Here is a 27,625-nt window from a genome sequence, read left to right on the forward strand (position 1 = left end):
AATTCTAATTCGATTTACAACCCATTTGTTAAATACAAACTGCATTCATTCCGTCGATTTTTAATGGTTATTACTGACAGAGTATTATTACTTTTACGTGATTTAATCAATTGGTTATATACAAAGAGGTTGTAAATATCAGTATTATTATTCACAATAAACTTAAAAATCGCCCGTTTTAGTGCGAAATAATTCGCATGTTTTGACTGCATTTCGACTAGCCCTGTGGGTTGAACTTTGCTGTTTAAATAAAAACTTGTATTTACTAAAGATTGATTGCTATTATATTCACGTAGTTTAATCAAGTGGTAAACAACAAAACTGGTGTTATTATCAGTACTATCAAAAAATACACCAAAACCACCAGTTGTGGTGCGCACTGTTTTGTGTGTTGCGACCATAATATGACCAACCAGAAATTGTTTATTGGTAAATTATCACACAAGCGTCATAAAAACATTAAAATGCACAGTTTTTATATACTTTTGATCTTTGTTGGTTTTCTTATTAAAGTTTATGTTTTGTGGCCTACGGAAGAATATAAATTTTAATGAATTTGCCGATGGCGAATATTTTATCGTATATTTTACTTGGTAAATATCAAACTTTTTTTATAGTTGAATTTAAAATTAACATAATTAATTGTTGAGGATCACACTAGCAACGCTCCCTTAACAATAGAGCTGCGTTAAGTTTATGGGTTGTAAATATCACAAGTAATACTTTAAACAATCCTTTGCTTTTATTTAATATATTTATCGATAACCTTTTAAAGAACAACTGAAGTGATCAGTCACTTAATGATATGATAAGACTCCACTCAAATACCACATCGTTAAAACGTAATACGTCATGAAAGCACACATCTTGGTATGTATGTATGGCCTTCTGTACCGACCAAGCAAATAAAAACAAATTTTATTTTTTTCGAATAACCTTGGAATTTTGTTTGTGAGGCTATTATTGTTGTTGATTTCGACTTCGTGGTCAAATTTAGAGTTTTGGCAGACGACAGATAGAGCGGAAACAATATTGCGCTAAAGGTTAACTTTTGTGCTAGTTATGACCTTAAAATTTACAAAGCTATTAACATTTGATTACTTTTCGCTGTGTCTGCGTATGCCTGAATGAGAATATTCCTTAAAGGAAAATCAAGGAGTTTATTACATCAAAGAATGTCCACGTAGTAATTGGTTTCCAGTAATAAAAATAGGACTCATTGCCGAACGATATTTAGTTAGTCAAGTGGCATGTAGTAAGTTAAGTAATTCATGATATGATACAAATAAAATGCGAGCTTTAATTTAAAAAAAGTATTTAAACATCTGCTTACTAATTTTATAAAGTTATTCTGTTTAATAAATAAAGAAGGTCTGGGTAAACCTTAATATTGCTTTAAGTTTTAAATGAAAATATTTATTAAAAAAGCTTTCAACAAAAAATAGTTTAAAAATATTAATGCAATTCAACTTAGTATGTTAGGTTTGATTATTTATAGAATCATTATGTAAATTTTACTTAAACGTCACATTTGAATTGTTAAAGGGGAATTCTGCTTAAAAAGCAGCTATGGGTACGTTAACTATCCTATATGGAATTTTACTGCCGATATGCACGTGCAATATAATAACAAATCAATTTTTACATGGAAATAAACAAACTGAAAATAGTGCGAGTTTAGATGCCACAACCCAGGTAAAGCATCTGTTTAAATGGATAGGCTAAATATGCTAAGAACTACCAACTATTTTGCAAATTTATATTCGGCCCTGAAATGATTGTACATCAAATTTAAGCTATTAAAACACATATCTTGCTGTTTTTAAATTTTTAGTCACCACTTAAGAGCCACGAAACCAGTGGGAGTGCATTCAAACAAAGGTCGTTTTTATCTTCTTATAATTTCTATCGTCTTCGGCACAAAGGAATTTCTCAACAACAAGTTCAGGCTGAGGTTAGTAAATTTTAACTTTGTAAAAGTTAATAAAACGAAGTAATTTTATTTTGCAAATTTGTTGGCCTTTTTAAAGTATTTATGTTTTATACACTAAAATTTTTAAAGTCGAGAATGAGTTCTTACTCTTTAGAAAGAATTGCAAGACGAATTGGAAAGGCTTGAACGAAGGCCAAGATGGGCTCCTTCAAAACAGCATTCACAATCCTATACAACCCCTTATTCGGTAAAAAATTTAACGAATAATTTTATGCAACTTTTGTTGAGTAATTTTAAGGACTTTTATATCTCTAGTTATATACCTCAAATACTAATAATGGTGCTGAGTCAAGAAATTTACAACGACAAGTTCAGCGACTTTTAGAAGAAAACAAGAGAATGGCAGCATCCATTGAAAGTTTAGTTCGATACAAATCCACATCCGAGCAACGAATAAACAGACTTGAAACACGGATTAGGAGATCACCACAAGTCACAGGTTAGGGTTTTAAGTAATATAAATTAATTCAAGTTTTTTTTAAAAGAATATCAGGACAAAAATATTATTAAACCTATTTTGCTTTAACAACTTTTAATAACAAGCAGGTGAAACTAGCAACGGTGTACAAAGGATAAATTCGCAGGCTATTGCAACACTCCAAGAAACGCTTTTGGAATTATCTGAAACTATAAATAACTTGGAATCGCCAAAAATGGACACGCACCAAACATATCTTTCTCTTGAAGAAGTAAATACAATCACTAAGCCCATTGGTAATCAAGTAAAAATAAATTTGCAAATACTTTAATTGCATATTAACGGCTTTTGCTAACTATTTTTCATCAAATTTACTTTTAGCTAATCTGTCTTTAGATGTGTCTGAGCACGTTACAGCCAATAATGAAAGACTTGGTCAACACGACGAATTACATCGCAAAACGGTTATCGATATCACAAGTTTACAACATCAGTTAATGAGATTGATTATTAAAACTTCAGACCAAGAATTGAAACTAAAAGAACTTGAATTAAAGAATGCTACCAGTGACCCAAACGTGCAAGTTAATCGGCTGCAAGATGTTGTTCAACAACAGGACAATGCGATTAATACTTTACAACAAACAGTCGCTCAAAATGGAGCATGCTGTGGTCAAGTCACTACACTTTCGGAAGAAGTCGTTACCTTAAATGAAAGAATAGACGAAGTGAGTTAAACACGTAACGTTTGTTAGAATTGTAAGGGGTTATTTTACTTTAGAAATAAAATTCTGGACGTCTAAGTAATTTATTAATTAATCAAAATACTAAAAATATTGACTCAAATATCATGAAAGTTTTTTATAGTGACCTAATATCTAGTTTTTTACAGGCTGAAGCAAAGATTATCGAAAGTAAATCAGTTATTGGAGCACAACAACGTAGAAGTGAAATACTTACAAACAAGTTAAACCTACAAAAACTGGTTCTTAAAAGACTTCTTAGCAATACTAAAATGTATCAAAGGAACATTATTAATATAGAAAGCAGATTGCATGGTATAATTATAAAAAAAATTTCTTAAATACAAAAAATACAAAACTTCTTTTCTGGATAATTATTTTACTTTTTGATTTTTTTTAGAGTCTATGGATCGTGGACTTGAAACTTTAAATGAAACTATTTTTGACAATATTTACTTGAGTGAGTCGTTAGTCGATCAGCGAATTGAAACACACGTGCAAAGGGAACATGACAAAAACAACGAAATTAGTTTCCCAACGGACTTGCATTCGAACGATATCGACACCGAAAAATTTCTGACTTATAAAGAGGAAGTTAATCGAAATTTTACAGAAATTGCTCACAGGTTAGTTCTATATTTAATTAAATTTCAATGTCAAAAAATTTGGTTATAAACATGTGTTTAAAGAAGTATTTTTATTATTTGATGTAGAATTGGAGCCAATGACAAGACTTTGGTCGGAGTAATGCTTCGGTTTGATGAAATTGAACGAGATAATGGACACCGAACAAGAGCACTGTGGAGTAGAATAAGAATGGCTGAAAAAAAAATTCGAAATCTGGAGGACAAATTTAAAACTCGCTTGCCGTAAGCAAATTATATTATATTACTGGTTGGTTGGTTGTTCAGTAATATTTTAAAATTGTGTTGCAAATTTTCGGAATAGTGTATTACTTAGACCATCATACATTTTATTAGAGTAAGGCCGTTACAAAATGTTGATGTTGCGGAAGACATTTTGTTTCTGAACAGTTCGTTCAGACAACTTCGGACAACCGTGAGAAGACAATTTAACAACGTGGCTCTCTTGCACTCCCGTGTGGAGAGGCTAAACGCCGCCGAAAACAGAATAAACGAAAGACTTGTGGTAACAAAGATCTTGTTAAATTGTTTTTTTCTGCTAAGCTGACTATTGTTTTGGCTTCTTCATTTAGAATTTTAAACACGCAGCCAATAACGATAAACTTCATTTCGAAAATGTGACGTTTAATCTACGTCACTCTCTGATGACACATGTCTTTGACTCTGGCCAAGTCATGTCCGCTAGATTGGATGTTTTTGGAGAAAATCTTCAAGAATTATTTGCAAAGACCCTAAAATTAAACTCCGATCTGGATAATATTGCTGCCACTTGTTCGAGTTTTTTAGTTGACCGAGGCCAACAACTGAACGAACTTGAATCAAAAGTTAACCAAATAATGCTTAATAAAGTAAGTATAACAATAACTCTTCTTACAATGTTTTTCTCATGTATTGTATTGTACTTTTTTACAGGCTCAATATGGTTGCGAAAATAAAATTACAGTATCTATTCAATCTTTAAATTCAACACAGCAAGTTATATTGCATAAGCTAGTGAAAATTAAGAAAAGGACTACGGAAGATAATGCTACTCTGCACGGCTTGTACGTACTTTATTTATTTATAGCATTTACGGCTTTATACCAAACTAATGACGTGATCTATTTTTTAGATTTGTTGAATTGCAAAATCGTGCAAACCTTCCAACAAACGAATCAATCCCAAGTCAAGCAGAATTACAAATAATACAAAATCGGATAAACAATTTAAATTTTTCAATTGATACTCTCGGTGATTATACTGTTAGTTTAAGCAAGAGAACATTGATGACAGCAGAAACTCTACAAAATCGGCAAGCATATTTTATGCATTAATTAGTTCTGTGAAAGATAATTTTGCACCGTTTTTTGATTGTGTTATTTTATCTAAACAGGCTTGATGTTGTTGATACCAGCTTTGCAGAATATGCATTGGCCATTATATCGAGCAATGAACTCATTGTCAACTTAAACAACTCAATAAAAAACAACAAAAAAGGTTTTTTATTTTTTTAAATTCTTTGTTCAGCCTAACTTGTCGAAATTAGCAACGTAGTTCATTTGCGCTTTCCACGCCTTTTAAAAATTTTAATCGCTTTTCGTCTTTAGGCTTTACTAAATTTTAACTTAAGTTTCATTAAGCTTTGTTTTATAACTATGTCAAGTAACTTTTTTTTTGGCAGATATGTTATTCAGTTATTTTTTTAATTTTGATATAAAAGATGGCGAGTTTTAAGTTTGACCTAAATTTTCTTTTCTAAGAGTTTATTCGATTTCGTGAAAACACGAATAATGCGTTTGCTGACTTCAGGTTGAAACTTAAAAATTTGAAATCAAGAAAAGAGATTAACAAGGCCATAAGTAATGGATTACGAACTGTAAATACAAAGGTAGGCTTAATTAAAGATTTTATTGTACTCCTGTTATAATATTTAAACTAAACTACTTTAACACAAAATAAAAAGAAATTTGCCAAGTACATAAACAACTTTAGAATGTTTGTAATATTTTATTAGGTAACCAAAATAAGGCAAATTGTAAATAACTTACATTTTCGACAAGATGGATACCAACAACACTTAGATGGTTTAAATGCAACATTTCGTAGGCATACTTTGAAATTTAACAACACTGTTTCTATTGTACAAGGTACGTTAATTTAAATAAATTTTAATTATTTTTTTATGCTATGAGTTAAGTTTCACAGGTACATTCAAGAAAAGGGTATAGGAATAATTTATTTTTTATTTTTAATCACTTAGCATTTACTACAAAATATTAAACCTTCATTTGCAAAACAATATTTAAATAATTTTGGTTTAGGTGACATAAATCAACTAAAAGTGGTCGATGCTTCTTTGCAAAGATCTATTAATCTTAACAACAGAGCTCTAACGGAGCACAGAAATTTGCATAACAACTTAACCTCTTTGTCGGATGGGGTAAATACATTTTTAATTACTTTCAAACTATTTTAAATATCTTATATAAATATGTTGCACATTTATGTTTTTAAGCTATATGATGTAATTGACGAACATAGCGAAGCTCTTGACGTTGTTCGCAATGTTGTTTCTCAATTAAACGAATCTTTGGAAGGTGAAAAAGATTACATCAACGAGGCAGTTTCTCACCAAATTCGACGACATTATAACGAAGTAAGGGAGTTCAGGATAATAATGTACAACTTTACATCACTAGTACAAAATGTGCTAATGGATATGCTAAACCAAGTAGGTTAAACATTTTTGTTTTTGTTGTTTTTGTTATCAAATATGTATATAAATGGCCCTGGAGAATAATCTAGTGGTAATCTGCTTTGTTGCAAATGTAAATATTACAATGCAATTTTTATACAATCAAAGAAAGAAATATATTTTTGTTTAGGAAATATCAATAGCTTCCAACAAGATCAAACTACGTTCCATTATAGAATTAATGGACAATTATGATGCATCAAAGGAAAGAATAAACCAAGATATTGCCAGATTGCAAACCAGAATGACAATGGTGGAAGTGGGTGGAGAGGAGACGACACGACAAGTTGCTAAACTTTTCATGTACGCTGCCAAGTAAGTAAAATGTTATCAATGTAGGAAGGTAAAACTATGTCTTTTGGTATAAACAAATAGATATTGCTGAACACTTTGGTTTGTTAAACAAAGTGTATTATTGTTGGGTTTCTTAGGAATTTTAATAACATATTTATTTTTGTACATTTACACATGGTTTTGCGCTGAAACAAATTTAGAGTAATACATTTAAAGTACATCAAGAACGGTGTTTCATATTTGTATGATACGACCTGTTGCCATATGACTAATTGGAATCCCATTGTTTTCAAAGTCTGTTTTTGAGAACATACTTTAAAATATTCGTACGTATACACGTACATGCGATTGATGGCAGTTTTTTTGTCTAGTTTTAATTTTTTTAGATATTGCATTACATGTGAATTTTAATATTTATTCATAATCAGTTTTTTAATAAATTGTAGTAAAGGAGATAGTTACACAAATTGTATTAGTAAAAACGTATCTTAATCACGAAATAAACTTATAAAATATTCTACAAAGGCACTTTTAAAAGCTAAATATATTAGTACCAGTGGCAGTTTATATAAAAACATGTCGGTTTGGAACAGGGTAGAATGGGTTATATTGCGAACTACAAGCGGTTGTTTCCACATTGTGTTTTTGGGATGAATCCCACCAGGACAGAGGTTGTTTAAAGTTCTCAAAATTAAAATTTGGAGAAACATTTTCGTCGTTGGGCAAATAGGATGTTGGTTGATTAAAAACATTACCCATATCTGATGCAATGTTGGGTGATTGTGGCGTAATAGCTGGTGATGACGTAGGAAAGTTAAACGGGAATGAATAAGTCCCAGTTTCTTCCTGTCTTAGCATAATTTCTGGTGGAGATTCAGGGTGAACTTCGGGAGAACTACACGATGTTTGGGGTGATGGGATGTGTGAAATCAGTACCCCCATGACGTCACCGTTGGATTCGTGCATTTTGATGTGCTTACGTAATGAACTAGGATGAGTGTAACTTCTGTCGCAACCTTCATACTTAAAAAAGAATAATCAATTTAGTATATGCGTTGCCAGGATGAAAAGCAAATTCAATTTGGTAAAATAGATAATTAGTAAATTTTACACATCAAATTAAATATGACATTTACCTTGCAAGCGTAAAGTCTTTCAGTATTGTGCATGTAGCTGTGCTTTTTACGATCTGAACTATTTCCAAATCTTCGTTCACAACCAGGAAATTTACAAGGAAACGGTTTTTCTCCTGCAACAAAAATTTAAAATTATTGTCATGTTAGATTTTACAAATAAACAGTTTAGAAAATTTTCAAAATATATTTAATTAAACTGTACTTACCACTGTGAGTTCGTTTGTGAATTTTGAGATTTTCGCTTCTTCCAAAACTTTTTCCACATCCAGGAAAGTTGCATACAAAAGGCTTCTCTCCAGTATGAACCCTAATGTGGTTGACCAATTTGTATTTTGCTTTAAACGTGCTTTGCCTTCGAACACAACCTTCCCAATAACAAGTATGGTCGGCTTGATCAAGTCCCCCGACATGGTCCTGAGTTACGTGGTTTACCAAATCGTGCATGTCGTAGAATACAAGGTTACAAATATTTTTTTCTTGAGGATTTTTCCATTTACAAGTCACCGGATTTTGAAGCGGTGAACTTTGAAAAGTTTGGGAACTTGGTGGTTCATAATATCCTTGAGCCAAATGATGATGAGATGGCGTCATCGGAGTTGGTATATGATGAGGAAAATGTGGAACTCCATATCCCGTATAGTAAGTTGAAGATTGAAGATTTTGTGGAACATACGTTTGATGGTGAGCAGACAAAAATGACGCATGCGCAGTTAAACTAGCGGCTGGATCATAAGCTGCATATGGTCGATCAGTGATGACTGAGGAATGCATTTTAATATAACTTTGATTATTCTTTAATGAACTTGTTGCAATGATGATAGAAGCAACTGATGACTTCATGCCGAGAGTTCAGGACTATTTGTAGCTATCTCCAACTTAGGTTATTTTTTCTTAAACAATGCTTAATTACCGTCATTATCTCTCCTTGTTTGACTTCCGATCGCCCGTCGCGTTCCCATGCATTCACGCATTCCCATCTCGCTTACCGTTCATTATCGCTCGTCCACTCTCTATTTAATTGTTATTGGCACGCTTAACGCACGTGACAACTTACAGTGTGACGTCATACAACACTTGTTTATTGACATTGCTTGTGAATATTTGCACTTGAACCCCTAGCGAGTGTGAGTAAACTAATGGGAAAGTGTTTACGTCACTTTTTATCAAATATTTGCAGTAAACAAAAAGTGTTTTATTAGGTGTAATTAAAATCGGTTGATTTTAGGTTATTTTTAATCGTTTGTAAAACTTTGGAATATTTTAATATTCACATTTGGCAAATGTTTTTTTATTGTATGTATATTTAAAACAAACGAAGTAATTAAGCATTAATTTTTTTTGTAATTCTAAGAATCTCAAAAAATTTACAAGCGTGAAATTTTAATTAGTGTTTAACCATTTTAAAGGAAGTTAAAAAATTATTTAATTATACTGTTCACTTCATTTAAAGTAATTATCAAACAATAAAAAGTTAATGACAGTCGTCTAGCCAGTCGTTCAAAATCGGAAGCATTTTATATATTATACTAAATATTAAAATTAAGTTTTGTAAAGATTTTTATTAAATAAAGTTAATATTTAATATTAATACCGAGATATTAATTTAATATTTTTTTATAAAACGATTTTTTATTTTTGTTTATTATGTTTTTATTTTACACGAGTTCGAAATTCAAAACATATTTACTTCCGATTTGTTTATCTCCGATCTATTTGCTTTGCATATCTACGAGAATTTCGCAGATTTAGAAAAGTTAAAATTACGTACAGTCCACCAAATACTAAAATTACAACACAGCAAAGACTTTATTAAATATTTAGTAGCTTATTTTTGTATGAATAATAGTTTATTTAGGTATTAAAAGAATTTTAATATATTTCATGATAAAGTTATAACAAAATTGATTAGTTAGGTATTGCATATTCTTCTAATTTTGTATTCAGTTGTATAGGATAAATTAAGTGATCAAATTTTAGCCCAAAGCTTTGTGTAAAGTTTTTTGTTGATTCACACCTATTGAAATACCCGCAGGCAATTCCGAATCTTTAATAATTGTTAAGCGAGTCTGAAGCGTGTTAATAATGAAAATGTAATTACCCTTTATTAAATTGAACGTGAAAATTATTTCTTTGTTTTAATTTCCTTTTTGGTAATCCGGTTTAATTTATTGTCACCATTGCGGTTATTCTTTAAAAAAATAATTTTGTTAACTTTTGATTTAATTATTCAAATTAAAGTTTTATTTATGTTTTAAATAATAGGTAATTTTAAAAAATCGTTTTTTAATATGAGTTTTGTATTCAAAGTTGTTATTTAAATATTGTTTTAAATAATTCAAAATCTTTGTTAAAATTTTGTAAAATATTTTGAAATTGCAAAAAAAGTTTTAGGGAATTCTCTGTCCTAAAGTGTCGTTAGCAATTTTGTGATTTTACTGACACTTGCGAGGAGTTTAAGTGCAAATATGCACAAGCAATGTCAATAAACAAGTGTTGTATGACGTCACACTGTAAGTTGTCACGTGCGTTAAGCGTGCCAATAACAATTAAATAGAGAGTGGACGAGCGATAAAAAACTGTGTGCGAGAAGGGAATGCGTGAATGCATGGGAACGCGTCGGAAGTAAAACAAGGATAGATAATGACGGTAATTAAGCATTGTTTAAGAAAAAGGAACCCAAGTTGGAGATAGCTACAAATAGTCTTGAACTCTCGGCATGGAAGTCATCAGTTGCTTCTATCATTATTGCAACAAGTTTTATCCTCCTAAAGTATACACAAGTCTGGTTTGATTTAGATTCGCCCAATTTTATTTTATTTTATTGGCAACCTGGACATATTAAAATTTATTTTTTACATACCCTATTTAAAATATTTAACTATTAAATTTATTTTTCACCCTAAAATACTTTGCATCATTTCATTATATGATTGAATTAGATACAAGTTATAAAAAAGTTTGAATTATGCAATATAATTGTTAAAGAACAACGTACCTTCTTATATAGTAATTTTGATTTGTTAATATATAAATATATAATGAACTCTATGCTTTTGCGGAAAAATCTGTTTTAATATGTTTTCGAATTTAATATTTTTTTAAAAACACCTGTGCATTTTCAAATTTTACCTCAATTTGTAAACACAGAAACTTCTATTTTTTAAGATTTTTTAAATAAAATTTTAAACAGATATATGTGGGCCATTTTGCGGGATATTTAAAATCTATCTGGTGTAAACTATTAAAGTGATAATAATTTTTGCGTAAACAATTTTATTTTGTTAAAACATAGAGCGCAAAATACAATACAATATAAATCTATATCAAAAATTTAAGTAGAACTACAAAAAAAATTTAACATGAACCAATGTAAGAGGGTATATAATGAGAAGAAAAGTTCGAGAAAGGTTGTTGTGTTTGGAAATATGATTGTTGTGAATCATTTAAAACTAAATGGTTAATTTCATTGTGGGTTTGCTGGTTGGTCAGAGCAGATTGTTGGCAATGCAAAAAATGGCTATTTTCCAAAGCTTTTGTATTAAAAACATTTTTATTGATTGGTAAAGGGGTTGGCAATTGTGATGCATGGATAGGTGATAACGTAGGAAGGTTGGGCGAAAATGAAGGAATTGCAGTTTCTTCTTGTCTTAACATTACTTCCGGGGAAGATTCAGGGTGACTTTCAGGAGAACTACACAAGGTTGGAGGTGATGGAGTGGATGATATTTGTATCCCCATAACGTCACCGTTAGATTCGTGCATTTTGATGTGCTTACGTAATGAGCTTGGATGAGTGTAACTTCTGTCGCAACCTTCATACTAAAATAAATAAAAATGATTATTTATAATTTATTTCTAGAAAGTAATGAGAATTTGAATTTGCAACAATAGAATTTTAGGAAATTATTAAGATAATGTTAAATATTATAATTACCTTGCAAGCGTAAAGTCTTTCAGTATTGTGCATGTAGCTGTGCTTTTTTCGATCTGAACTATTTGCAAATCTTCGTTCACAACCAAGGAATTTACAAGGAAACGGTTTTTCTCCTGAAAAGAAAAATTACAATTATTTTTAAATTGAATTCGCAAATGGACAATCAAGCAGAGAAAGAAATTAACAGTATATTGTTGTTAAACTAGATTTACCTGTATGAGTTCTTTTGTGAATTTTGAGATTCTCACTTCTTCCAAAACTTTTTCTGCATTCAAGAAAGTTGCAAACAAATGGCTTCTCTCCAGTATGAACCCTAATGTGATTGACTAATTTGTATTTTGCTTTAAACGTGCTTTGCGTTCGAACACAACCTTTCCAATAACAAGTATGGTCGACTTGATCAAGTCCCCCGACGTGGTCTTGGGTCACGTGGTTTACCAATTCATGCATGTCGTAGAATACAAGGTTACAAATATTGTTTTCTTGAGGATTTTTCCATTTACAAGTTACTGGACTTTGAAGCGGTGAACTTTGAAAAGTTTGGGAACTTGGTGGTTCATAATATCCTTGAGACAAATGATGATGAGATGACGTCATCGGAGTTGGTATATGATGAGGAAAATGTGGAACTCCATATCCCGTATAGTAAGTTGAAGATTGGAGATTTTGTGGAACATACGTTTGATGGTGAGCAGACAAAAATGACGCATGCGCAGTTAAACTAGCGGCTGGATCATAAGCTGCATATGGTCGATCGGTGATGACTGAGGAATGCATTTTAATATAACTTTGATTATTCTTTAATGAAACTTTTTGCAATGATGATAGAAGCAACTGATGACTTCATGCCGAGAGTTCAGGACTATTTGTAGCTATCTCCAACTTGGGTTATTTTTTCTTAAACAATGCTTAATTACCGTCATTATCTCTCCTTGTTTGACTTCCGATCGCCCGTCGCGTTCCCATGCATTCACGCATTTCCATCTCGCTTACCGTTTATTATCACTCGTCCACTCTCTATTTAATTGTTATTGGCACACTTTACGCACGTGACAGCTTACAGTGTGACGTCATACAACACTTGTTTATTGACATTGCTTGTGAATATTTGCACTTGAACCTCTAGCGAGTGTGAGTAAACTAATGGGAAAGTGTTTACGTCACATTTTAATAAATATTTGCAGTAAACAGAAAGTGTTTTATTAGGTGTAATTAAAATCGGTTGATTTTAGGTTATTTTTAATCGTTTGTAAAACTTGGGAATATTTTAATATTCACATTTGGCAAATGTTTTTTTATTGTTTGTATATTTAAAACAAACGAAGTAATTAAGCATTAATTTTTTTTGTAATTCTGAGAATATCAAAAAAATTACAAGCGTGAAATTTTAATTAGTGTTTAACCATTTTAAAGGAAGTTAAAAAATTATTTAATTATGCTGTTCACTTCATTTAAAGTAATTATCAAACAATAAAAAGTTAATGACTGTCGTCTAGCCAGTCGTCCAAAATTGGAAGCATTTTATATATTACACTAAATATTTAAATTAAGTTTTGTAAAGATTCATATTGAATAAAGTTATTATTTAATATTAATACCGAGATATTAATTTAATATTTTTTTATAAAACAATTTTTTATTTTTGTTTATTATGTTTTTATTTCTCACGAGTTCGAAATTCAAAACATATTTACTTCCGATTTGTTTATCTCCGATATATTTGCTTTGCATCTACGAGAATTTTGCGGATTTAGAAAAGTTTAAAATTACGTAGTAATAAACAACAGCAAATATTATATTAAAAATTCTGTAACTTATTTTTTATTTAAATTAAAGTTTATTTAAAAATTAAAAATAATTGTAGTAAAACATTAATTTGGTTGGTAATGTGTGTTTTTTTAACTTTGGATTTAGTTTGATAGGGTAAATTAAGTGATCAAATTTTAGCCCAAACCTTTGTGTAAAGTCTTTTGTTGATTCACACCTATTGAAATACCCGCAGGCAATTCCGAATCTTTAATAATTGTTAAGCGAGTCTGAAGCGTGTTAATAATGAGAATTTAATTACCCTTTATTAAATTGAACGTGAAAATTATTTCTTTGTTTTAACTTCCTTTTTTTAATCCGGTTTAATTTATTGTCACCATTGCGGTTATTCTTTAAAAAACAATAATTTTGTTAACTTTTTATTTAATTATTTAAATTAAAGTTTAAATTATGTTTTAAACAATAGGTAATTTTATATAACGTTTTTTAAAATTAGTTTTGTTTTCAAAGTTGTTATTTAAATATTGTTTTAAATAATTCAAAATCTTTGTTAAAATTTTGTAAAATATTTTGAAATTGCAAAAAAAGTTTTAGGGAATTCTCTGTCCTAAAGTGTCGTTAGCAATTTTGTGATTTTACTGACACTTGCGAGGAGTTTAAGTGCAAATATGCACAAGCATTGTCAATAAACAAGTGTTGTATGACGTCACACTGTAAGTTGTCACGTGCGTTAAGCGTGCCAATAACAATTAAATAGAGAGTGGACGAGCGATAAAGAACTGTATGCAAGAAGGGAATGCGTGAATGCATGGGAACGCGTCGGAAGTAAAACAAGGATAGATAATGACGGTAATTAAGCATTGTTTAAGAAAAAAGAACCCAAGTTGGAGATAGCTACAAATAGTCCTGAACTCTCGGCATGAAGTCATCAGTTGCTTCTATCATTATTGCAACAAGTTCTATCCTCCTAAAGTATACACAAGTCTGGTTTGATTTAGATTCGCCCAATTTTTTTTTTTTATTGGCAACCTGGACATATTAAAATTTATTTTTTACATACCCTATTTAAAATATTTAACTATTAAATTTATTTTTCACCCAAAAATACTTTGCATCATTCATTATATGATTGAATTAGATACAAGTTATAAAAAAGTTTGAATTATGCAATATAATTGTTAAAGAACAACGTACCTTCTTATCTAGAAATTTTGATTTGTTAATATATAAATATATAATGAACTCTATGCTTTTGCGGAAAAATCTGTTTTAATATGTTTTCGAATTTAATATTTTTTTAAAAACACCTGTGCATTTTCAAATTTTACCTCAATTTGTAAACACAGAAACTTCTATTTTTTAAGATTTTTTAAATAAAATTTTAAACAGATATATGTGGGCCATTTTGCGGGATATTTAAAATCTATCTGGTGTAAACTATTAAAGTGATAATAATTTTTGCGTAAACAATTTTATTTTGTTAAAACATAGAGCGCAAAATACAATACAATATAAATCTATATCAAAAATTTAAGTAGAACTACAAAAAAAATTTAACATGAACCAATGTAAGAGGGTATATAATGAGAAGAAAAGTTCGAGAAAGGTTGTTGTGTTTGGAAATATGATTGTTGTGAATCATTTAAAACTAAATGGTTAATTTCATTGTGGGTTTGCTGGTTGGTCAGAGCAGATTGTTGGCAATGCAAAAAATGGCTATTTTCCAAAGCTTTTGTATTAAAAACATTTTTATTGATTGGTAAAGGGGTTGGCAATTGTGATGCATGGATAGGTGATAACGTAGGAAGGTTGGGCGAAAATGAAGGAATTGCAGTTTCTTCTTGTCTTAACATTACTTCCGGGGAAGATTCAGGGTGACTTTCAGGAGAACTACACAAGGTTGGAGGTGATGGAGTGGATGATATTTGTATCCCCATAACGTCACCGTTAGATTCGTGCATTTTGATGTGCTTACGTAATGAGCTTGGATGAGTGTAACTTCTGTCGCAACCTTCATACTAAAATAAATAAAAATGATTATTTATAATTTATTTCTAGAAAGTAATGAGAATTTGAATTTGCAACAATAGAATTTTAGGAAATTATTAAGATATTGTTAAATATTATAATTACCTTGCAAGCGTAAAGTCTTTCAGTATTGTGCATGTAGCTGTGCTTTTTTCGATCTGAACTATTTGCAAATCTTTGTTCACAACCAAGGAATTTACAAGGAAACGGTTTTTCTCCTGAAAAGAAAAATTACAATTATTTTTAAATTGAATTCGCAAATGGACAATCAAGCAGAGAAAGAAATTAACAGTATATTGTTGTTAAACTAGATTTACCTGTATGAATTCTTTTGTGAATTTTGAGATTCTCACTTCTTCCAAAACTTTTTCTGCATTCAAGAAAGTTGCAAACAAATGGCTTCTCTCCAGTATGAACCCTAATGTGATTGACTAATTTGTATTTTGCTTTAAACGTGCTTTGCGTTCGAACACAACCTTTCCAATAACAAGTATGGTCGACTTGATCAAGTCCCCCGACGTGGTCTTGGGTCACGTGGTTTACCAATTCATGCATGTCGTAGAATACAAGGTTACAAATATTGTTTTCTTGAGGATTTTTCCATTTACAAGTTACTGGACTTTGAAGCGGTGAACTTTGAAAAGTTTGGGAACTTGGTGGTTCATAATATCCTTGAGACAAATGATGATGAGATGACGTCATCGGAGTTGGTATATGATGAGGAAAATGTGGAACTCCATATCCCGTATAGTAAGTTGAAGATTGGAGATTTTGTGGAACATACGTTTGATGGTGAGCAGACAAAAATGACGCATGCGCAGTTAAACTAGCGGCTGGATCATAAGCTGCATATGGTCGATCGGTGATGACTGAGGAATGCATTTTAATATAACTTTGATTATTCTTTAATGAAACTTTTTGCAATGATGATAGAAGCAACTGATGACTTCATGCCGAGAGTTCAGGACTATTTGTAGCTATCTCCAACTTGGGTTATTTTTTCTTAAACAATGCTTAATTACCGTCATTATCTCTCCTTGTTTGACTTCCGATCGCCCGTCGCGTTCCCATGCATTCACGCATTTCTATCTCGCTTACCGTTTATTATCGCTCGTCCACTCTCTATTTAATTGTTATTGGCACACTTTACGCACGTGACAGCTTACAGTGTGACGTCATACAACACTTGTTTATTGACATTGCTTGTGAATATTTGCACTTGAACCCCTAGCGAGTGTGAGTAAACTAATGGGAAAGTGTTTACGTCACATTTTAATAAATATTTGCAGTAAACAGAAAGTGTTTTATTAGGTGTAATTAAAATCGGTTGATTTTAGGTTATTTTTAATCGTTTGTAAAACTTGGGAATATTTTAATATTCACATTTGGCAAATGTTTTTTTATTGTTTGTATATTTAAAACAAACGAAGTAATTAAGCATTAATTTTTTTTGTAATTCTGAGAATATCAAAAAAATTACAAGCGTGAAATTTTAATTAGTGTTTAACCATTTTAAAGGAAGTTAAAAAATTATTTAATTATGCTGTTCACTTCATTTAAAGTAATTATCAAACAATAAAAAGTTAATGACTGTCGTCTAGCCAGTCGTCCAAAATTGGAAGCATTTTATATATTACACTAAATATTTAAATTAAGTTTTGTAAAGATTTATATTGAATAAAGTTATTATTTAATATTAATACCGAGATATTAATTTAATATTTTTTTATAAAACAATTTTTTATTTTTGTTTATTATGTTTTTATTTCTCACGAGTTCAAAATTCAAAACATATTTACTTCCGATTTGTTTATCTCCGATATATTTGCTTTGCATCTACGAGAATTTTGCGGATTTAGAAAAGTTTAAAATTACGTAGTAATAAACAACAGCAAATATTATATTAAAAATTCTGTAACTTATTTTTTATTTAAATTAAAGTTTATTTAAAAATTAAAAATAATTGTAGTAAAACATTAATTTGGTTGGTAATGTGTGTTTTTTTAACTTTGGATTTAGTTTGATAGGGTAAATTAAGTGATCAAATTTTAGCCCAAACCTTTGTGTAAAGTCTTTTGTTGATTCACACCTATTGAAATACCCGCAGGCAATTCCGAATCTTTAATAATTGTTAAGCGAGTCTGAAGCGTGTTAATAATGAGAATTTAATTACCCTTTATTAAATTGAACGTGAAAATTATTTCTTTGTTTTAATTTCCTTTTTGGTAATCCGGTTTAATTTATTGTCACCATTGCGGTTATTCTTTACAAAACAATAATTTTGTTAACTTTTTATTTAATTATTTAAATTAAAGTTTAAATTATGTTTTAAACAATAGGTAATTTTATATAACGTTTTTTAAAATTAGTTTTGTTTTCAAAGTTGTTATTTAAATATTGTTTTAAATAATACAAAATCTTTGTTAAAATTTTGTAAAATATTTTGAAATTGCAAAAAAAGTTTTAGGGAATTCTCTGTCCTAAAGTGCCGTTAGCAATTTTGTGATTTTACTGACACTTGCGAGGAGTTTAAGTGCAAATATGCACAAGTAATGTCAATAAACAAGTGTTGTATGACGTCACACTGTAAGTTGTCACGTGCGTTAAGCGTGCCAATAACAATTAAATAGAGAGTGGACGAGCGATAAAGAACTGTGTGCGAGAAGGGAATGCGTGAATGCATGGGAACGCGTCGGAAGTAAAACAAGGATAGATAATGACGGTAATTAAGCATTGTTTAAGAAAAAAGAACCCAAGTTGGAGATAGCTACAAATAGTCCTGAACTCTCGGCATGAAGTCATCAGTTGCTTCTATCATTACTGCAACAAGTTCTATCCTCCTAAAGTATACACAAGTCTGGTTTGATTTAGATTCGCCCAATTTTTTTTTATTTTATTGGCAACCTGGACATATCAAAATTTATTTTTTACATACCCTATTTAAAATATTTAACTATTAAATTTATTTTTCACCCAAAAATACTTTGCATCATTTCATTATATGATTAAATAATATACAAGTTATAAAAAAGTTTGAATTATGCAATATAATTGTTAAAAAACGACGTAACATCTTATCTAGTAATTTTGATTTGTTAATATATAAATATATAAGTAACTCTATGCTTTTGCGGAAAAATCTGTTTTAATATGTTTTCGAATTTAATATTTTTTTAAAACACCTGTGCGTTTTCAAATTTTACCTCAATTTGTAAACACAGAAACTTCTATTTTTTAAGATTTTTTAAATAAAATTTTAAACAGATATATGTGGGCCATTTTGCAGGATATTTAAAATCTATCTGGCGTAAACTATTAAAGTGATAATAATTTTTGCGTAAACAATTTTATTTTGTTAAAACATAGAGCGCAAAATACAATACAATATAAATCTATATCAAAAATTTAAGTAGAACTACAAAAAAAATTTAACATGAACCAATGTAAGAGGGTATATAATAAGAAGAAAAGTTCGAGAAAGGTTGTTGTGTTTGGAAATATGATTGTTGTGAATCATTTATAACTAAATGGTTAATTTCATTGTGGGTTTGCTGGTTGTTCAGACCAGATTGTTGGAAATGCAAAAAATGGCAATTTTCCAAAGCTTTTGTATTAAAAACATTTTTATTGATTGGTAAAGGGGTTGGCAATTGTGATGCATGGATAGGTGATAACGTAGGAAGGTTGGGCGAAAATGAAGGAATTGCAGTTTCTTCTTGTCTTAACATTACTTCCGGGGAAGATTTAGGGTGACATTCAGGAGAACTACACAAGGTTGGAGGTGATGGAGTAGGTGATATTTGTACCCCTATGATGTCACCGTTAGATTCGTGAATTTTGATATGCTTACGTAATGAGCTTGGATGAGTGTAACTTCTGTCGCAACCTTCATACTAAAATAAATAAAAATGATAATTTATAATTTCTAGAAAGTAATGAGAATTTGATTTTGCAACAATAGAAGTTTAGGAAATTTTTAAGATATTGTTAAATATTATAATTACCTTGCATGCGTAAAGTCTTTCAGTATTGTGCATGTAGCTGTGCTTTTTCCGATCTGAACTATTTGCAAATCTTCGTTCACAACCAAGAAATTTACAAGGAAACGTTTTTTCTCCTGAAAAGAAAAATTAAAATCATTTTTAAATTGAATTCGCAAATGGACAATCAAACAGAGAAAGAAATTAATAGTAAGTTGTTGTTAAACTAGATTTACCTGTATGAGTTCGTTTGTGAATTTTAAGATTCTCACTTCTTCCAAAACTTTTTCTGCATTCAGGAAAGTTGCAAACAAATGGCTTCTCTCCAGTATGAACCCTAATATGATTAACCAATTTGTATTTTGCTTTAAACGTGCTTTGCGTTCGAACACAACCTTCTCAATAACAAGTATGATCGACTTGATCAAGTCCCCCGACGTGGTCTTGGGTCACGTGGTTTACCAATTCATGCATGTCGTAGAATACAAGGTTACAAATATTGTTTTCTTGAAGATTTTTCCATTTGCAAGTTACAGGATTTTGGAGCGGTGAACTTTGAAAAGTTTGGGAACTTGGTGGTTCATAATATCCTTGAGACAAATGATGATGATGAGATGACGTCATCGGAGTTGGTATATGATGAGGAAAATGTGGAACTCCATATCCCGTATAGTAAGTTGAAGATTGGAGATTTTGTGGAACATACGTTTGACGGTGAGCAGACAAAAATGACGCATGCGCAGTTAAACAAGCGGCTGGATCATAAGCTGCATATGGTCGATCGGTGATGACTGAGGAATGCATTTTAATATAACTTTGATTATTCTTTAATGAAACTTTTTGCAATGATGATAGAAGCAACTGATGACTTCATGCCGAGAGTTCAGGACTATTTGTAGCTATCTCCAACTTGGGTTCTTTTTTCTTGAACAATGCTTAATTACCGTCATTATCTCTCCTTGTTCGACTTCCGATCACCCGTCGCGTTCCCATGCATTCACGCATTCCCATCTCGCGCTCCGTTCGTTATCTTTCGTCCACTCTTTATTTAATTGTTATTGACACGCTTTACGCACGTGACAGCTTACAGTATGACGTCATACAACACTTGTTTATTGACATTGCTTGTGAATATTTGCACTTGAACCCCTAGCGAGTGTGAGTAAACTAATGGGAAAGTATTTACGTCACTTTTTCATTATTATTTGCAGTAAACAAAAAGTGGTATATTGTATGTAATTAAATCGTGTAAATTTACGATATTTTTAATTGTTTTTAAAACTTAGGAATAAATAAATTTTCAAATCTGTGCTAATTTTTAAATATATTATAATATTCAAATTTGATAAAATGATTATCACTTAGATAAACGTGCTAAAGAATAACATACAATTAATTTTATTGTTAAAACAAGTTTTAATTCCAAGAATTACAAAATTTCAGGAACACAAACTTTTAATTAGTGTTAAATTTTAAGTGTGTTAAGGTGGATAAAAATATTTAATTAAGTTTTTAATTAGTGTACGGTTATAAAAAAATAGTAATTTTATTAATTACTTTTAAAAAGTTGTTAAAATGTTGAATCTATTTTTTTAATAAACGATAATACTAAAATTACACTCAGCAAATATAATAAATTTGTTATGAAATTGCATTTAGGAATTATATAATTTGGGTTTTAAGTCTATTTTAACTTCTAATTTGTATTTTTAAATTTCTTGATATATGTAATTCAATTTTGCGAATGCAATTAATTTAAAAACTTTATTATTTTGTTTTTAATTACAAAAATCTAAATAATTTTAATATTTTTAAATTTTTTTAATAATAATATTTTTAAGAAATTATTATTTTTTTAATAATACTTCAATTTAAATAATTGTTCTATCAAATTAATTTACGGTGTTGGTGGGTTATAGACGCAAAGGTAACAATAAATTTAACCAGATTAACAAAAAGGAAGTTAAAACAAAGAAATAAGTCTTCGACGTTCAATTCAATAAAAGGTAATTAAATTCTCATTATTAACACGCTTCAGACTCGCTTAACAATTATTAAAGATTCGGAATTGCCTCCGGGCTTCCACATGTGTGAATTAACAATGGTTTTAAATCTTTTAGGCCTTAATTTTTTTAGTACTATAATTACCACTAAATTATATTCTGTTTTATTTTATTTTATTTTAACCTATTTTGTAATATGTAATATAATTTTTAAATAAAAAAACATAAAACGCCTAAGATTTTACAAATGCAAAGAGTTGTTAAATAATGTTATTGAAAAAAATGTTGAAAATTAAGTTAAATTTTAGTCGTCACATAGTTAGTTGCTTTTCGGAGAATTCTCGGAGATAAACCGCGAAATAAAACGAATAAATCGGAGATAAACCAATCGGAAGTAAATATTTTGTACATTTTAAACTAATGGGAATTAATTTTAACGTACTCAAAAACTTACAAATGAAAAAAAATTAATAATGGTAATTTTTTTTGACAACTTTATTTTAATATTTGGGTAAGACAAAACAGCTTACGATATTTTAACGACTTTCTAGACAAAGTCATTAACTTTTTAATGTAGTAATCGCCTTAAATTATTTGAACAATGAAATTTAATAGATTTTGTGAACTTCCTTTAAAATAGTGGCACACTAATTCAAATTTCACGCTTTAATTTTTGAAATTCTTAGAATTAAAATAGTATTTTTGTAATTTGTTATGTTTACAAAGTATAGAAAATTGATTGGATTTGACTATTAATAAGTTTTGTAAACAACCTAAAAGATTTCAAATCACACGATTTTAATTACACCTAATATAACTCTTTTTATTTACTGCAAATATTTAATAAAAAGTGACGTAAACACTTTTCCATTAGTTTACTCACACTCGCCTAAAGTTCAAGTGCAAATATTCACAAGCAAAGTCAATAAACAAGTGTTGTATGACGTCACGCTGCCACGTGCGTTAAGCGTGCCAATAACAATTAAATAGAGAGTGGACGAGCGATAATGAACGGTAAGCGAGATGGGAATGCGTGAATGCATGGGAACGCGACGGGCGATCGGAAGTCAAACAAGGAGAGATAATGACGGTAATTAAACATTGTTTAAGAAAAAAGAACCCAAGTTGGAGATAGCTACAAATAGTCCTGAACTCTCGGCATGAAGTCATCAGTTGCTTCTATCATCATTGCAACAAGTTTCATATAAGTTTAATCAGAGTTATATTAAAATGCATTCCTCAGTCATTACTGATCGACCATATGCAGCTTATGACCCAACTGCCAGTTTAACTGCACATGCTTCATTTTTATCTGCTCACCATCAATCGTTTATGCCGTCAAATCTGCAATCTTCTTCTTACTATACGGGATATGGAGTTCCCCATTTTCCTCATCATATACCAACTTCTATGACATCATCACATCATCATTTGTCTCAAGGATTTTATGAACCACCAAATTCCCAAACTTTTCAAAGTTCACCACTTCAAAATCCGGTGACTTGTAAATGGAAAAATCCTCAAGAAGACAATATTTGCAATCTCGTATTCTACGACATGCATGAATTGGTTAACCACGTGACCCAAGACCACGTCGGGGGACTTGATCAAGTCGACCATACTTGTTATTGGGAAGGTTGTGTTCGAAGGCAAAGCACATTTAAAGCAAAATACAAATTAGTTAATCATATTAGGGTTCATACTGGAGAGAAGCCATTTGTTTGCAACTTTCCTGGGTGTGGAAAAAGTTTTGGAAGAAGCGAGAATCTTAAAATTCACAAACGAACTCATACAGGTAAATATATTTAAAAAATAATATACTATTAATCTCTATTTTTGTGTTTTTCCATTGGCGAATTTAATTTAAAACTAATTTAAAATTTTCTTTGTAGGAGAAAAACCGTTTTCTTGTAAATTTCCTGGTTGTGAACGAAGGTTTGCAAATAGTTCAGATCGAAAAAAGCACAGCTACATGCATAATACTGAAAGACTTTACGTTTGCAAAGTAATTGCTATATTTATCAACATCATATTAATTTCTTAACTTTTTTTGTTGCAAATCCAAATTTTGTTTATTGTTTAGAAATATATTATAAAATGAATATTTTTTATTTTAGTATGAAGGTTGTGACAGAAGTTATACTCATCCTAGCTCATTACGTAAGCACATTAAAATGCACGAATCCAACGGTGACGTCATGGGGGCTCAGATTTCACCCAGACTATCACCCCAAACTGTATGTAGTTCTTCAGATGGAAATCAATCAACTTCTCCAGAGGTATTGATTGGCCAAGAAGAAACTGCGATTCGACCATTTCCTTTCAATCTTTCTGCATCATCACCTATCCATTCGTCCCAACCAAACAACATTGCGACAGACATGGGCAATTTTTTTCAACAACCAACAACCTATTTGCAAAACAATGAAAATATTTCTCCAAATCAGAATTACGACAATTTAAAACAAACCTCGTCATGGTGGGGGTCGAAACTCGAATCAAACGTTGCTACGGCCCATTACAACTCACAATACAATCCGTTTCACTCAGTTCAAAATCAACAAATATTTATATAAAAGTTGGTTTTAATTCCAAGAATAACCCGTAACTTATTTTTGTGCTTTTGTGGTTAATAATTGCTTTGTATATTTATAAATAAATTAAAATTATAAGCAGCGTGTCTACTTTTTTACTAAAAAAGCTTTAGGCATTTATCTAACAAATTTATAAAAAAAAGAAAAAATGTCATAAAATTAACGGTTTCAGGATTTATTTATATTTTAATAGAGGCTATATTTTTGCATCAAGTTTAACATTAGTTCTAAAGTTAATGCTTTGGTGACTAATCATTTAACATTTTTTAGTCATCAGCACAGACTTGAGGAAATAAATGACTTGCAAGATCGTACTTCTGACTTCCTTACAAATATCAATGGTTCCGTTAATTTACATTCAACACACTTACAAGAAATTGAAGATATGCTTGGGGCAAATCAAATGTTGCTTTCAGACATCGCTGAACTCTATGCAACACAACAAGAAGTATGTTAAAACTTGTTTTAAAATCAGTAAAACATGCTTGCATGTACTATTAAATACAGTTTTGTATTTTATGTAACAGTTACCATAATAACCTTTGCAGTTGCATTAGTGCGATTTTTATTTCTGACAATTTTTTTCCAGTTTTTTATTGCCTGGTTTAATTTTTTTAATAAATACACATTTTTAGGATTTTTTAGAGCATAGAGATGATGTTCTACAAGATATAAACAAAATAAAAAAAGATCAAGTAACATCGGATCTAAACTTGATTAGTACAAATCAAACCCTTGAAATCTTACATTTATGGACCAGTGGCGTTCATTCTGCAATCAACGTCATACGAGATGATGTAAATCAAATTTTTGTAATAAATTAAATATATTCTAACGTTTGGTTTAACCTAGTTGGTTGCTTTAATCAGGTTAGTCTCAATCAAGAGAGGATCAGCATTGTTGGAAAATCTCTTGATGTAATTACAACACTTGAAGGAAATATTAGTACAATTGGTCAAAGAGTTTCAGATAACAAGGCCTGTTGCAACAATTTTAATAAAAAGATTACCGAGGTGCAGGAAGATATGGATCGAATAGACGAAGATTACATGATTTTGGTAAATATAAACCAAATATTTATAAAAACTTTTGCTACTTCTTTAAATTTGCATATTTAAAAGCTAAATCATTCATAGAACTCGGCTGTAGTTGATTCTCGTTCCATGTCAGACCGCCAAATCCATAAAACAAATTCCAAGTTGTCCAAACTACAAATCAACTTGTTTAACTTAACTCAAACTGCAAAGCAACACGCTCGTCGGTTGCATAACTTTAGATTTGATCTAAATAAATTCAAAAACAAGAATTTATCAGAAGAGCTTGTAAATGTTGTTGCTAAACAAATGAGCTTATTTAATTTACTTAAGGAAAATATATCCAATCATGAAAACTTGGTCAGTATCACTTATTTTTTTATGTACTTTGGAATATTTCATTGTTAAAATTTTGATTTGAAAAAAAAGTTTTTCAACAGCTATACTTGCACTCTGGTCATATATTTTATGCCAACTCTAGCATATTATCCGCTGAAAAATTAATCAATAATTTACGTGAAGATCTTAATTCTCAATCACAAGTTTCAGCAAACCTACTACAACTTTTGTCAGAAAGTGATCAAGTTTTGCGAAAGCTGCAAACTACGTCATGGGGTGCATCTGCAAGGTATTCTCATTAAATGTATCGTATTACTTCTTTTGCATAGCAAATTTTCTGTTTATATTGTTAAATATTTATAAAGTCACCACACTAAAATACTTTTTACTTACGTAGGCTAACCGAAATATCGGCAAGAACAGACGATGCCGAGGAACAAATTAGTTTACTAGAAGCTAAATGCAGTTCGCGGGATAAAATAGAAGCTGTCGAGTCTCATCTAAACGATTTTGGTATACATTTGTATACATAACATTTACAAATATAAGCATCAAATAATATTGTATATACAGAAACGTCTTTAAATGAGGTATATGATCGATTTGACACGATAGAATACAACCAGGCTGAAGCATACAATGTTACCTCGCTACTTCTTGACGAATTTCACGAAATATCCTATCAGATTAGTTACCTAAACCTTACTTCCTCATTTGGGGTAAGTGTTATTGTTCTACAATTTGATTTTTTTAAGACTTATTTATAAAAACTAGTTTCTATGTTTTAAGACAAAGGAAGAAATCGCTGGCCTGATGGAAAAATTTCAACTTCTGCAATTTAAAATCGACGATGTTGAAAATAATTTCTCTTCTGACATCGAAAACAATAAAGAACATTTATTGGATTTTCAAGTACGTTTTATCATGTTATATTTAATACAAAATGATGAAGCTGAGGTAAAATTACATTGTTTCACATTTAGATGGCGTTTGTTACTATGGGCCGACAATTGGAAAGATATGAAAATCAATTAAAGATTTCAAATTCGAATTATTCGAATCAGTTAAACTATTACTCTACTTCAATAGACTACCTCAGAAGGGTTAGTAAATAGCTTATGTTGTCATTTTAGTTAATTTTAGCTTCTTGTGATAGAGTTTTTACCGTGATCGGTATTAATGTTACAGATAGTACGAGAAACAACAGATGCTGTCCAAGAGAACCGAATTCGAATCAACCATATTAATCTGACCTCTATTTTGATTCAACTAACCCAGTCACATCTTCTAAGTAATACTTCTTCTTTTTCTAACAACTATGATCAAGATGTATTGCAAAGGCCAAGTGGTATTTTAAGCAACAGGCCAAAGCTTCGCAAGAAGTTGCCAGAGGCTCTTCAACAAGCAAATAAATTTATTTTGGACGAGGAAAACTATTTTCAAGCTGTCGGTGATTACTATTACGGTATTTATGTTTTATATAAGAGCCGTTTTTGTTGAGTTTGTTGTATATTTTAAAAAACATAAAATTTTATGCGTTGTTCTCAATATTTAATATGATCACTTAATTTATAAAGCCTTAATCATTAAATAGATTATGAAGATAGACCCAGATCTGCCGACAATCAGATGATTGATCTTGACGCTCTTCTAAGTGGCGATGCTGATAAAGCACGACTTGAAAAAAGGCTACGTAATCCTAAAATGTTTAAAAACTATGAACTCTATGATGACGAGAGTTATGAAGGAAGCTACGATGATGATTACATTAATGACGAGAGTGGTTAATGTAATATAGTTAAGGGATTTTCATAAAAAAAAGGTGTCGGATCAAATCTAAAGAATTTTTATATGAGATAATACTATTTAAAGTGCATGTTGTTTTATTAACGCCCGCTTCCTGCTGTTTTGTTATAAACTTGTGACAACAGTATTTTTCTTCACCTCGAAATGCATATTGCCGTTTTACCAAATATTACAATAA

The 27,625-nt window shown here is 30.4% G+C and overlaps 3 protein-coding genes across 6 annotated transcripts; 2 read left to right on the forward strand and 1 right to left on the reverse strand.

The window, feature by feature from the left end:
* The first annotated feature begins 1,488 nt into the window (after window positions 1–1,488).
* Window positions 1,489–27,614, forward strand: LOC145744092 (uncharacterized). Of its 4 annotated transcripts, none has more exons than XM_082562196.1 (30): window positions 1,489–1,695; window positions 1,835–1,954; window positions 2,088–2,180; window positions 2,249–2,432; window positions 2,537–2,707; window positions 2,793–3,139; window positions 3,304–3,469; window positions 3,555–3,780; window positions 3,868–4,023; window positions 4,135–4,303; window positions 4,371–4,646; window positions 4,711–4,841; window positions 4,910–5,089; window positions 5,171–5,274; window positions 5,538–5,665; window positions 5,792–5,924; window positions 6,099–6,217; window positions 6,293–6,508; window positions 6,663–6,847; window positions 24,539–24,716; window positions 24,904–25,065; window positions 25,138–25,326; window positions 25,405–25,662; window positions 25,743–25,930; window positions 26,039–26,154; window positions 26,215–26,360; window positions 26,431–26,553; window positions 26,625–26,744; window positions 26,830–27,106; window positions 27,236–27,614. In XM_082562196.1, the coding sequence occupies exons 1-30, from the start codon at window positions 1,570–1,572 to the stop codon at window positions 27,427–27,429; spliced, it is 5,181 nt and encodes a 1,726-aa protein (XP_082418322.1). In that variant the 5' UTR covers window positions 1,489–1,569; the 3' UTR covers window positions 27,430–27,614. The 4 variants fall into 4 exon arrangements, with proteins under 4 accessions (XP_082418322.1, XP_082418339.1, XP_082418347.1 ...); XM_082562213.1 differs by having other exon boundaries at window positions 4,135–4,300; XM_082562221.1 differs by having other exon boundaries at window positions 2,808–3,139.
* LOC145763686 (uncharacterized) lies at window positions 7,391–20,475 on the reverse strand. The gene is given in 14 exon segments (XM_082575190.1): window positions 7,391–7,849; window positions 7,963–8,075; window positions 8,169–8,754; window positions 11,413–11,781; window positions 11,897–12,009; window positions 12,109–12,694; window positions 14,576–14,692; window positions 14,858–14,865; window positions 15,228–15,681; window positions 15,797–15,909; window positions 16,009–16,594; window positions 19,423–19,584; window positions 19,696–19,808; window positions 19,908–20,475. Coding segments are annotated over 14 exon segments (4,347 nt in total).
* Window positions 22,682–24,250, forward strand: LOC145763688 (uncharacterized). The gene is made up of 3 exons (XM_082575193.1): window positions 22,682–23,469; window positions 23,567–23,679; window positions 23,792–24,250. Exons 1-3 carry the CDS (start codon window positions 22,905–22,907, stop codon window positions 24,248–24,250), a joined length of 1,137 nt encoding a protein of 378 aa, XP_082431319.1. The 5' UTR covers window positions 22,682–22,904.
* Window positions 27,615–27,625: the final 11 nt, after the last annotated feature.

This window comes from Corella eumyota, chromosome 1 (genome assembly GCF_963082875.1).
Source record: "Corella eumyota chromosome 1, kaCorEumy4.1, whole genome shotgun sequence".
Classification (NCBI taxonomy): Eukaryota; Metazoa; Chordata; class Ascidiacea; order Phlebobranchia; family Corellidae; genus Corella; species Corella eumyota.